Here is a 12,803-nt window from a genome sequence, read left to right as displayed (position 1 = left end):
TTAAAGCTTATTTTTAAAATTTATTTTTAATCATGTTTATTCTATTTTGTCAGACATTTTGTTTTGCTTAAATATACTGCCTGGACATGATTCTTTAAAAATTACCTTATTATTACTTTTGTAACTTTCTACTTCTTTAATCTTAAAATTAGTTTAATATATTTTTTTGTATTTTAATCTTTCTGATTTTATCTTAAAATAAGGAAGGAACTGATGTTTGAACTGAAGTGAAATCTTTATTTCAAACATGTAAAATGTCAGACGAAAAAATAAAATAAATATGAAAACAAATTAAATTTTAAAAAAAATTTTTACATCCAGCTTGAAAAGTAGTAAGAAGCCGAAACCTATTGAAAACTGTATTGAATTTGCTCTAATTTATAACAAAAGTTAAAGAAAATGCATCTAAAAAGATTATAATTGCAGAAAAAAATTCTTTTTTAGATTTTGAGCTGTGATTTTTATCAAACACTGTAAGGCAGAAGCTGATTTCAGGTTGTTGTTTAGCTAAAACTGACCTCTGTGTCCTGAGCAGAGGTGATTTAGTGACCAGAACCTCTCTGTGTGTGAGCAGGGCTCCCTTACCGACTACCTGAAGGCCAACGTCGTGTCCTGGAACGAGCTGTGCCACATCGCCCAGTCGGCCGCCCGCGGCCTGGCCTACCTGCACGAAGACATCCCTGGACACAAAGACGGACACAAGCCGTCCATCTCCCACAGGTAGCCTGTCGCAATAAGAAATAAATCAATTAAAACAAGCCCAGTCATTTACATCTGCATGATTTATTGTTTTTCTCTTTTCTCTCTCAACATCTGGATGATAAAAGGGTTTAATGTGGTGCATTTGAAGGACAGTTTTGTTTAGAGAGACTTCATAATTCATTTTATTTGTTGTTTTGTTTATTTATTTTGGATATTTAAAATGTCTTCCAGTTCCAGTGTGAAATGTCCATTACAACTTAAAGTTTATTGATCTTTCAGAATGTTTTCTTACTTTATTATGCCATTACTATTATGTTACATTAAAATGGTCTCACAACAATATTATCATTTATTGTAATAACTTCTGGGTCAATTTATTGTCCAGAAAAAACTGTTATCATAACAGGCCTACTCAAAAGTTCGCCTTCCTTCCACACAGGAGATATTTTATGTTGTTTTGTTTTACTTTTTCCTTTTCAGGGATATTAAGAGTAAGAATGTTCTGCTGAAGAACAACCTGACGGCTTGCATCGCTGACTTTGGCCTGGCTCTGAAGTTTGAGGCTGGAAAATCGGCAGGAGACACACACGGACAGGTGACATGAACTCCTCTTGCAGTTTCATCTCTCCCGCTAAATCTGGATTCCTCTGATCATTCTCTTCTCTCCTGCAGGTCGGAACCCGCCGCTACATGGCTCCTGAAGTCCTGGAGGGCGCCATCAACTTCCAGCGCGACTCCTTCCTGCGCATCGACATGTATGCCTTCGGCCTGGTCCTGTGGGAGCTGGCGTCTCGGTGCACCGCCGCAGACGGTGAGGGTGACGCAGCCGCCTCGACTGCTTCCAGCAGAGGAGCTGGGCTTGACTTGTTTGTGTCTGCAGGCCCTGTGGATGAGTACATGCTGCCGTTTGAGGAGGAGGTGGGCCAGCACCCGTCTCTGGAGGACATGCAGGAAGTGGTCGTCCACAAGAAGCTGCGGCCCTGCCTGCGGGACTGCTGGCAGAAACACACGGTGAGCGTCCGACGCCTTCAGCCATTCATTTGTCATTTCATTGTCATTTTAGTAATTATCCAGGTTAAAACAAACAAAACATGCCAAAGTCATTTTTTGCCAAAAGAGGATTTAGGCGAAAAGTGGCTTTATTTTAGGAAGGTGAATATCTGTTATATTATGAACCATGAAGGTGTAGCTGTGACCTTTAACCCCTGCCGCCCCCAGGGCCTGTCCATGCTGTGTGAAACCATCGAGGACTGCTGGGACCACGAGGCCGAGGCGCGCCTGTCCGCCGGCTGCGTGGAGGAGCGCATCAGCCAGATGCAGCGCCAGGCCCCCGTCATCGGCCCCGAGGAGATCGTCACTGTGGTCACCATGGTGACGAACGTTGACCTCCCGCCCAAGGAGTCCAGCTTATGATCGGCTAGTCGACCCAGAGGGGGAGCGAACGTCCGACCCTGGTTGGTCGACTTCCTGTCCTCCCCCTCCTCTTTTATTTTTAAAATTTTTTTACGTTTGTCTTATTCTTTGGTTCCTCACCGCATCGAGTCGAGATCCACCTCATTTTGATACGTGTGCCTGAGGATTTTCTGTTTCTTTTTTCTCTTTCCACCAAGCGGGACGATGACGCTTGAAGGGAAAAAAAAACAAAACAAAACAGAAACGACTATAAACCCCGCTGGTTTGATCATGTATTGTTTTTCTATCCACACGCGAGACGAACTCGCAGAAACCTCACTGAACTCTCAGCGCATTTTAGTGTTAAAAACCAGAAGAAGAAGAAGAAAAAACAAGAAGCTGTTCTTCTTCTGAAACGACGATCGTTCTGCCAACAAAGCAACGGCTTCTGAATGTTTATAGTGTATTGCTGCTGTACATAGTGAATCACGGAGCCAGACCACCTGGTAATCATCTTCACGGGGGAGGGGGGTCCATTTCCAAACCATACGCCTCCTTCAGCCAGCTATACCTCAGTTCAGATGCTCACAGTTTCACCCTTCCTGCTCCCTTTGGTTTCAACTTGATGCTAAATCAATAAGTAGAGTTGAGAACTGGATATTTGTGGTTTTTATTGTTCTTTTCAAACGAGCCGCTCAGTATTCGCCAGCTTGCTTCTGATCCGGTTGTTCGGTTACTCTCTTTTTGATACACCTCAGGAATCTTTGCTACTCGATTTAGTTTCTCTCATTCAAAACGCCGCTTTTCGCTTCAGACCCGCCGACTTCTGGGAACCTTGTAGACGCAGCCAGTGGAGCCCCTCCCCCCACTTCCTCCTCCATCCTGGTGCCATTTCTTACCTGTCTGTATTAGTTACTCTCGTCGATGTCAGGCCAAACGGATGTACAAGACGTTTTTGAGGGACGTTGAACACTGGTGCCGGCATACCTGCAGTCTCCTCAAGCTTCGGGGCGGTTTCGCAGGACGCAGTTTGACAAAAACAAAGTGAAACATGAGGAAACTTCTTCCAGAGGAGAAGGAAAAAACCCAAACACATCACAAAATGCAGTTATAGACACCAGGTTTCCACATAACACAGGTGTAAATGTCACTAATTTTGGGCTTTTAACTCTCTGAGTCTTATATTTTAAATCTCCACCTGAATATTTTTGCTTATTTTAATTGTGCAAAGTTCTTTAAATGTCCTGTGAGTAAATATATTTATCCATAACAACTGGAACTTTCTATATCTAGCAGTTATTTTCCCAATTTACCGTCTATTAAAAGATTTTCATCAGATTAATTTCACTTCCTGCTACATGGGGGTGAAATTACCGTAATAACTTGATATTGGCTGTAAAGCACAACGTCTTTTCAGATAGCGCAAAGTGTCGTGGAATTACACATCTGGACTAAAAGTGTTCATTATTTATTCAAAATATATAAACACAAGAAACTTTTAAATGGCAAATTTAAACTACAAAATTAATGAAATAGATAACAGTCAGTTAAATTTAGGTTTTTTTGTGAAATTTTAATATAATTAAAGATCCAAAACATAAATTGTTGCCTTAATGGTTTTCTTTTATATTCTTGGCCAAATTGCTGCCATTTGGGGGCCGAACAAAATCATTTCAAGGGCAACAAATTGCCCCTGGGCCACATATTGGACACCAGTGTCAAAATCTGAAAGAACCTGAGGGTCAAAAAAATTGATTTTACCTACGCAACAATTAAATAAGCAGCAAAACTTAAATTTAACAAATAAAGAAGTTATATTTGTTGTTGTTTAAACTATTCTAGATCCAAAACTAGGTATTAATTGGGGGAAAAAAACGTATTAATTCTGAGAAATTATATTCTCATCACTATCGATTCTTATCTCTTTGTGTTTGACCCTCAGCATGATAGCACTCCACTGTGCTCAACATTTACTGAACATTTTAGTCTGTTTCCTTTTATCTGAAATCCAAAGTTTGGGTTTTTTCAGCCACATCTGAGCAACTTTTCCTTGAATATAGATGTATTTACATCCTCACTAAGATCCTTAAACTCAAAAGCCCAAAATTAACGACAATTATCCTTATGAGTTTATGCAAACTTCCACTTTAATTTCAGTTAAAATCCAGAAACTAGAGCTTGAGATAAACCTGTGGACGGTTTTCTTGCAACAACAACACAGCAAACCTGAAGGAAGTCGAAGCCATCATCTTATTTCCACTCTGTAGCACGAGAACAGCGTCTGTTGCTTCCTTTCTGCTGCCGCTGCCGTTTCAAACGCAGCTCTCCTCAAAGGTCAGGGACGAGAAAAAGAAATCTCCAGCAGCCCTTCAATAAGCACTACCTCACTCGCAGGGATTAATTTTGGGGTAGAAGAGTGGCAAACGAACCAAAATCAGGAAGAAATCAAAACGACAATTGAAAGCTTCTGTTGAAGTTGGAAAGAAGTTTCCTCATTTTCACCCATTTAACTCAGAAAATCCCAGTATTGTGTGTTCTCAAATGCAAAAACTCAAGCAGTGTTTGAGCCCATTTGGATATTTAACCGCTGTAATAACGGATCAGCTTCAACTGCGATCAGGAAACCGACCCCAGCCGATAAACACCATTCAGGGATTCAGTACTATGCTTTTCTAAGTTCTAGCGAGTTTATATGCAACCAGTGCCGCAAACTTTGCCCTACACCTCTGTAGGATCTGCTGCAGGAGTGGCTTTCAACACACACACACACAAATACCTTGTAGCATTTTAGTTGTTTTTTTTGACCTTGCATATTGATATGTCGTATTTATTTTTTGATTTTTTTTTTTTTTCTGGCCTGAAGTTTCGGGGATCAGAGCTCAGGTGCGACTCTCGATAAAGTCATACAGAGTCGGCACGTTTTGCGGTTGTTTGTCGTCGTCGTTACTACGGGGTTGTGGGTGGGTTCTAATTCAGGAAATATTTTCATCAACTCAAAAAAACAGTAGATATAAACTGTAACATGCTTCTTTCTATTCAGTCTATGGACAAACGACCGAAAATGAATGTTCTACAGACTCCTGGATTCTATATAAATATATATATATATATATAAATATAAATATATATATAAAGTGTGTACTTTGATGGATTGAGCCCGGCCCGGTGTAACTGTAGAGGGCCTCGCATTCGGCTGGTGTCGTGTGATTGTGCCCTGTCCTGTAGAAAATGGTAAAAGCAACACGTTTGGGTATTCATTTATGCACCAAACAATTCAGTTTATTAAAAAAAAAAAAAATCTAGTTTATGTTCACCAATGCTCAACAAAAGCAAAACATGTTTGCCATTTTGCCAAACAACCGTTGTTTCCCCTCAGGTTTGGTTAAATCTGCCACATGAAGGTGTATGAATGGGTTACTGAGCATGCAGGCTTTTACAGTTTTCCACAGTGACCTTCTCCAGCCCAGCACCTCACATTGCTCTGCGTATAAACTTCCCGTGAAACATTTGTGTCTTGTTGCCCCGCCCCCCAAGCCCCTCTATTTTAGGCAGTCTAGGATCTGTACAGACATAATTACCCGTTCTTGACTATATACTCTGAGCTGAATCTTTCTAAGTGCGTGTTGAACTTCAGTGTTTCCTCTACATTCACTTTGTGTGTGAAAGTTGCCCGTTACTATGGTAAAAAAAGAAAAAATTCTTTAAAAATAGCTCATGTTTGTGAAGCACTTGAATTAAAAGGAAATAATCAACATTAAGCCTGAGGCGTTCCTCAGGGAGGCTGTTTAGTTACCCTAACTTTTGTTCTCAAAGAGCCATTGCAATACTCCATAATGTGAAATCACAATCATTTACCACGAGTATTTCCAGGGTTCCTACACAGTAAAACACAATTTGCTGTGGAAAAAGCATTTTTCTCCTATTTTCTGGTATTTCTGTCATGATGCTGGGGTTGAAATGAGCAAATTGACTCATTATCTTCTCGACACAATTAGATAATTAAGCACCAATCTTATTGTTTAGACATAAGAAAATTAAACATATTATAGCATAAGTTTAAAAAATGAAATAAAAATAAGCACAAGACCAAAATGTATCTATAATGAAATAATCGAACCGTTACAAGAAAAAAAAGGTTTGATTTCTGATTGTTTTGAGATGATACACATCTTTTAAGATAAGGAAATAATAAAGCTGACAGTCTGAATATCTCAAAGTTATTCAACAATACAAGTCTTAGTAAGAGCTCTAGTAATTAATTTAAGCTCCTGTCATCACAAGAAAGTTAAACCAATAAGAAAATTTGATAAATATGTTGAGATGATGGAATAATTAAGCTATTGTTGCAACAAAACAAGCTTATTTTTTAAAATATTTACTTTAAAATGATAAAAAAGGAATGGTAATAAAGGACTCCATATCAAGATAATAAAATAGATTCTTATTTTCTTATTTCTAAAAGTAAAATATTGAATTAAACAACTTGAGGTCTTTTCTTGAGATATTAAGATGGCGCAACAATGCAAAAAATTTAACATTTTAAAGTTGAAATATTTGTTACTTTGATTAAAACGGCAAACAAAACATAGTTGACGTTTGAGTTGAGTATGAAACTCCTTATTTTGAAGTGAGAAAATTAAATTGTCAACAAAACGAGCTCAAGTTTTAAAGCAAGACGGAAATTTAATTATCTTAAGATGAACACTAAACTCTAAAATGTTAGCTTGAACGATAAAGCAGCTTTAGTTGTTATTTTGAAGTGAGAAAATGAAATTAAAATCAACAAAACAAGCTAAATATCTTATCACAATCGTACCACCTTAACTTTTATGCTTATTTGGCAAAATAATCCTGAAGCTGTGTAGGAGCCCTGCTTCGTTCCGCATTGATCTCCTGTTTTCCCCCCAACTGTTGGAAAGGATTTTAGAGGAAACATTGAACCTCGGTGACTAGAGAAACACAAACACTACGGCTGTTTTTCACCCCACATTTCTCCAGACTCTGAAGTGGCAGCGCTGATCTGAGATCTGCTGGTTCCGTCTCTAACCATGGCGACGGAGGGTTTCTGAAGCTCAAACCAATGAGCAAATTGATTTTTGTTTAGTTTTATTTTTTAACTGTGACTGTAAATTTCTTGTTGTAAAAATAATGTGAAGATAGAAAGCTATCTGGATTGTTAAGAAGAAGGAGAGAAAAGTATTAGAGCAGCGTAGAAACCCTGGAAACATCAGAGAGAAGACGACTGATCCCCGATCAGCGCTGTGGCTCTCCGCCGACGTTAACATGGTTTTTATCAGCTGAAGTGATCCACGTGATGTAAATAAATGTGTTTTTAGATTGTGAACGCTCACTCTCGTCTTTATTGTGTCTCCGATTGATTTGTTTGAAAACTGAAGTCACGTTTCAGGAGGAATTATCACACAAATTTAATTTTTCTGGGATAATTAGTTGATTTTCCCTGCATGTTTTGAGTTTTTAAACCTAAAATTACAACACAATTCAGAAAAAACAATTATCTTTTTAAAGAGGAGTAATTCTCTTTCTTGTATGAAAATCCTTCAAATAAAACATTTTTTTATTGCTGCTGTATAATCTCTCACATAAACATTTCAAAATACTACCATTAATCGCAGCATGATTCTGCTGCCACCATATTTGTTAACTTTACCCACCAGGTTAGAAATGTAGAAAATTCACCAGACCAGAGATCTTCCCTCCACAGAACTTTCCCACTGTTTTCCTTGGCATAAATCAGGAGTCTCCAACTTTTGGACCTTCTGCAATGGCTCTTAACTGTATTAAAATAATCAGCTAAAGTTTTAAATATTTAAGCAGTTTTTTTTCGTGTAATAAATATTTGACAACAGAATCACATGGAAAAATATCGGATCTATTTGTAATTAAGTTGATCACACAGGTGGATTTATTTGGAGGCCAATGTTTGCAGATTTGTTCTAAACTCTATTGCAGTAAATGTTTGCACATAAACGCCACTAGGTGGTAGCAGAGAGAACCTTCAAAGCCAAATTCAGATCCTAGATTCAGTAAAAAAAAAAAAAAATTATGAAAGTAGCATTTATTTCCTTTAATAATTTATTGTGAATATTTGAAACTAAATGTTGGGTTTATTTTAACAAACATCCAGAGCCTAAGCGAACGCCGACATGGCCCACTGCTTGACGTCCGTAGGACACTGAGGGTATTTCTGCAGCGCCTCCATGATCTGACCGTGGTCCAGCATCAGCCTCATCAGCTGAAACTCCCTCTGGGTTTTAGCCGAGGCGCCGTCGGCAGGTCGGATCAGCTCCAGCTGCTGCAGATGTTCGAAGGCCTGTGGTGGGGGGAAAAGACGTAACTATGACAACAAGATCTACCTGCAAAGCTTGTTTGCTAAATCAGAATGAAACTTACCTTCATGATGACCGGCTGCTCAAAGTTATACATGGAGTTGGACTTCCTCTGCAGGAACTTCTTAAACTCTAAATGCAAAGAGTTCAAGTTATTAAAAACACTTCAAAATGTGTTTGGCTGAACTTTAGGTTTTGGCATCCAGAAATCAGAAATTTGTGTTTTTATTTAGCAGAATGAATATTTCATCTACAATGATCAACTGTTGACATTTTTAGTCTATCTTGTCTAAATGTATAAACATAAAAATATAATTAGATTTATTATTTGCAGACTAAAGTGACATAAGTGAAGTTTCTCAAACTCTAAATCTGATTGGTTGATCAGCCTCTTTTCATGTCTCCTCCCTCTGGAAACACTTTTCATTAAGCTCACATTTTTGTTTTTAAAAACAGATTTTTTTATATATTCTAATTTTAAAATGTCATGTTTTCATTAAGTGTTAAGTGGAAAATCATATAAATAAAGGCCTCCCATGTTTCCATAATGGTTTCCACTGAGGTTTTCTTGAGTCCTAAAGCACTAGAGACGACTTTCCAACCCAGATTGATTTGTCAATGAGTTTGTTTCTCATCAGTTAGTGATTCAGGGTATGATGTGTTGCTTTTTCAGATCTTTCACCTCATATTTTTCCTACTTTGTGACAACAGATAAGTTCCTACATTTTCACACTGAATATTTAAATAGTTGCAGCGTTTTTTCCCTTTATGCTCATGTTGGTGTGAAACTTGAAGCTGAGTTATTCTGCAGAAAACAGAATTTATAGTGACTTAATTTATTTTTGCATTCACATCTCCAGGCCTACCGTTGTGAACCATCTGCAGATTGAACGGCTCTCCTTCATAGACGTCGTTGAGGTGCTTCATGGCGATAATCAGACACAGCTCCAAGATCGACAAGCCTGCCAGAGAAGAAGAAATCTCAGGTTTAATTTGGAGGTGAAACTCTGGACGGGACTCAGGTGAACTGTTTTACCATGGAGCATGTTTGCGTTGGCGTCGGCGAGACACAAGCGACTGGCGTCCAGGAGATCCGCCGGCGTGATGGACGGCCTGGCCACCGAGACTCGACTCAAACACAACATCTGAAAGGAATAAGTTTCCTTCTTTTGGTGCAGCAGGACATTGAATAATTCAGAAAAAAATCTTTCACATGTGAATGAAATCTAGGGCTGGGTTTTTTTAAACAAAAAATAAAGAAAAAAACCCACCATCCACTGAAAAATTTAAAATGGCAGCCATGACCATCAAGGGAAATTTAATTTTCCTCTAAATTATCCTTTATTTATCCCAGATGAAGACTTTCAGTGCAAAATCATACATAACTGGATCTATAGAAATATTTACAACAATTTTTTTTCAAGATGGCCATCCTGGTTGTCATGGAAATAATGGTGAAGTTGAGTCACCGTAGATAGAAAAAAAGGGAGTAAATTTCCACCATAAAAGTCAGGTCTTAATCTCAGATTTATAGACATTTCTGAGCAAAAGTTGAACATTTGCAAGAAAAAAAAAAAATTTTTGGATTAATCTCAGAAATTTTCTAGAAATTTTTTATTTTATTTTCTTAACTCAAAACAATCATAGCCTGCATATTTTCAACCATAAACATAATTTTATTTTCTTTATCTTATGTTTTCAAAATAGACATAATGGTGAAAATATACTTGCACTAAAATCATCAGTAGTTATTGTCAATAACAAAAATCAGCAGAAGCTAATTCTAAACCACTAAAAAAGGTGAAAAAAAAACAAACGGAAACTCTTGATAAACCACTAAGTAACATTAACAGAAGCTAATGCTACCAATTTTTACAGTAATGTGCTGCTTTATTTGTCTCACCAGCAGCGTGTGCAGGGAGCGGAAGTCCGTACTGGAGTTGAAATGTCTCTGCAGAACCTCTTCAGCCGATCTGTCCTCACAGAGCGTCTGCAGGAGACGAAGTCAAGATCAAGAAATCCTGTTTCCGTTTCAGGACTTACTGACTCACCGTCACGGCGGCGTTCCACTCCTGAGCGAACTTTCCATCCGGGAAGTCGTCCGGCAGGCTGAGCTGATCTCGGACCCGCTCCAGGTACTGCGGGAACGTCAGCTTGCTCAGCAGGTGGATCTGACGGTGGGAAAACCGAGACTTCACCCGCTTCTCCAACAGCTCCAACACATCCTGGAACAAAGAACCCAGAGAGTCATTATAATCCATTTTATTTATTGTTTTGGTTGTGTGAGGTCTTATATTTCTATTTGATTTATTGTTTTATTTTGAATATTTAAAATGTCTTCCATCTGAAACGTGGCATATTCTGTACAAAGTTAAAGTTTGTCTGAGAAGGCACTTGCTTTATTATGCCATCATAAAAATTATCTGAAAATAACAATATTATTGTGCATTGCAATCATTTCTGGGACAATTTATTATATAGAAACATTTGTGATTGTGACAGGCTTAGTCACATTTGACAGATTCTAGACATTTCAAAATAAGTGAATAAAATTAATCCTTTACAAAAATGTGCCATGTCTGTTTTTGTGTATACAAGGGCTTAGAAATTATGTCTTGTCAAAAGCGCTAGAGAAGGTTTGACCTTTAACCTGAATAATGCATGTATTCATGACCCACCAGCCTGCAGGTGAGGCCGACTACAGCGACGGGCGCCTGGGCAGACTGGGCAACATCAAACAGGTTGTACAGCAGAGTCTGGTTCTTGTGGCAGGCGAACAGATCGAACTCGTCCAGGACGAACAGCACCGGACGGCTGCTGCTGCGGTCGCCTTTCTTCAACGCATCCAGCAGGAAAGTCAAGTTCTCCGCAAAACTTCCCTGAAGTCAGACAGATATCTGGTTTTGAAGCAGTTTTCTTGCAGAGAAAACTGTGCAAGAAGTTTTCTCTGCAAAAACGTCTTGTAAAGTCGTTGTTACTCACAAACACTCTGTCGCCAACAACGTTTTCCAGCTGGAGCTGCCTTGTTATTTCTTTCAGAGCTATTCTGTCATCTGTCTGCAGGAGGCCTGAAAAGAATTGATGAAAGGATGCATGAAAACCGCTCTGTTCGAGATCGTCTAGTGAAGCAGGTGGAGCTTACCGTTGAGGTGAACCTGCAGGAGGTTTTTCTGCACCTCTGTTTCCTGTGACAGCTCCCTCAGGACGCTCCTCAGCAGCTGCAGACACAGAAACAGACGTCACGCCTCGGGATACGGTGCTTTTCCAACGCTAACCCGATGGAGGCTCACCATGGTTTTCCCCGATCCTCTAGGGCTGACAATTAGCACCGAGTTGCTCTCTCCATGGACCGCAGTTCGCTTCAGCAGCTCCGCCAGGTGTCTGCAGGTAAACATTCAACATTATTCCATTTTTATATTGTAAATTTTGTTTTACTAGGACACTTTTGTGAGCTAACCTGGGTGAAATTATTCCAAAACCAGGGATAAATTCACCTACTTGTGTTGAGCCTCCACTCCCTCTGGTTTATCAGGAAGCTGCTGATGGCAAAATCTCTTCCTTAAAATCTGATGAACCTGAAAATAAAACGTAGTTAACTACAAATTTATGATGTAATCAACATGAACAAAGTAAGGAAAAAAGTTCTTCATTTCAAACCTGACTGATGCATTCTCCAATAGGTAGATGAGCATCTTTTGCTTTTCTTTTACTCATGATGATGTGAAAAATCCTGTAAAACATATGGTTTAATGTTTTAACAAATCGGTTCTGTGCGCATTCTACACTTTAAATCAACAAATATGTATTCATGTTGCTAAATCATTGAAAGCAAAAAAAGTCGGCAATGACTAAATCTCTTAAAAAGATCCGTCAGTAGTTATTACTTGTTTTATTATCAATTACGTCTTTAGTATACTCTACAGATGGCCTAGCGGGGTGGTTTGTAAGCCGAATTGTAAAGAGGGCATCACTTTTAAAGAATATTTTCCAACAATTAATTGAGACCACTTATAAACTGTCAGAAACAATAAAATTCCTAAAACTGCTGAATTAAAACCAAGAGTTTGGTGTAACGTTCATTCCATTCTCCCTCGCTAATAAATCAGCCCGCAGCTGCAAAATTCTGAGATAACGAACCTTTAATTATATATTTAATAAAGAGTTAATTAATATAAGAATCGGCACAGACAGTAGCCGGACAGGAGAAGTCTCTTACCTAAAAGTGTTATGGTGAAAATGCTTCTCTATCTTCGCGGGAATGCATCACTGATGACCACTTCCTTCTTATGATTGCAGCTCACCTCTGATTGGCTGAAGCAGGCAGCCGACCAGAAAGCGGCACAGAGTAGCGAAACGAAATAA

At 38.8% G+C, this 12,803-nt stretch overlaps 2 protein-coding genes across 4 annotated transcripts in view; one reads left to right on the top strand and one right to left on the bottom strand.

Annotated features, from left to right (window-relative positions):
* acvr2ab (activin A receptor type 2Ab) overlaps window positions 1-7,438 on the top strand; it is a 38,808-nt gene extending 31,370 nt beyond the window's left edge. For both annotated transcript variants that reach the window (XM_032556404.1, XM_032556403.1), the window contains 5 exons: window positions 575-720; window positions 1,183-1,297; window positions 1,375-1,513; window positions 1,583-1,713; window positions 1,921-7,438. In XM_032556404.1, coding sequence (XP_032412295.1) covers window positions 575-720; window positions 1,183-1,297; window positions 1,375-1,513; window positions 1,583-1,713; window positions 1,921-2,115 — 726 coding nt within the window. In that variant the 3' untranslated portion in view covers window positions 2,116-7,438. The remainder of the gene's footprint in view (window positions 1-574; window positions 721-1,182; window positions 1,298-1,374; window positions 1,514-1,582; window positions 1,714-1,920) is intronic.
* A 726-nt stretch (window positions 7,439-8,164) lies between these two features.
* On the bottom strand, window positions 8,165-12,756 carry orc4 (origin recognition complex, subunit 4). Of its 2 annotated transcripts, XM_032556405.1 has the most exons (13): window positions 12,656-12,756; window positions 12,099-12,170; window positions 11,940-12,016; window positions 11,732-11,822; window positions 11,584-11,659; window positions 11,424-11,509; window positions 11,120-11,320; window positions 10,493-10,666; window positions 10,345-10,431; window positions 9,478-9,586; window positions 9,308-9,403; window positions 8,506-8,573; window positions 8,165-8,425 (listed from the first exon to the last, which is right to left on the bottom strand). In XM_032556405.1, the coding sequence occupies exons 2-13, from the start codon at window positions 12,153-12,155 to the stop codon at window positions 8,243-8,245; spliced, it is 1,305 nt and encodes a 434-aa protein (XP_032412296.1). In that variant the 5' UTR covers window positions 12,156-12,170; window positions 12,656-12,756; the 3' UTR covers window positions 8,165-8,242. The 2 variants fall into 2 exon arrangements, with proteins under 2 accessions (XP_032412296.1, XP_032412297.1); XM_032556406.1 differs by lacking the exon at window positions 12,656-12,756 and having other exon boundaries at window positions 11,936-12,016; window positions 12,099-12,169.
* Window positions 12,757-12,803: the final 47 nt, after the last annotated feature.

Source organism: Xiphophorus hellerii, chromosome 24 (assembly GCF_003331165.1).
Source record: "Xiphophorus hellerii strain 12219 chromosome 24, Xiphophorus_hellerii-4.1, whole genome shotgun sequence".
In the NCBI taxonomy this organism is placed as follows: domain Eukaryota; kingdom Metazoa; phylum Chordata; class Actinopteri; order Cyprinodontiformes; family Poeciliidae; genus Xiphophorus; species Xiphophorus hellerii.
The sequence above is the reverse complement of the archived record's forward strand: the minus strand, read 5'-3'. Positions and strand labels throughout refer to the sequence as shown.

Excerpts from the sequence above, each read along its gene's own strand:
- orc4 (XM_032556405.1), bottom strand. The coding sequence starts at position 12,155 with ATGAGTAAAAGAAAAGCAAAAGATGCTCATCTACCTATTGGAGAATGC. Across the intron at positions 12,017-12,098 it reads TTGGAGAATGCATCAGTCAG|GTTCATCAGATTTTAAGGAA; the intron begins GTTTGAAATGAA and ends TTTTATTTTCAG. Across the intron at positions 10,432-10,492 it reads AGTGGAACGCCGCCGTGACG|ACGCTCTGTGAGGACAGATC; the intron begins GTGAGTCAGTAA and ends CGTCTCCTGCAG.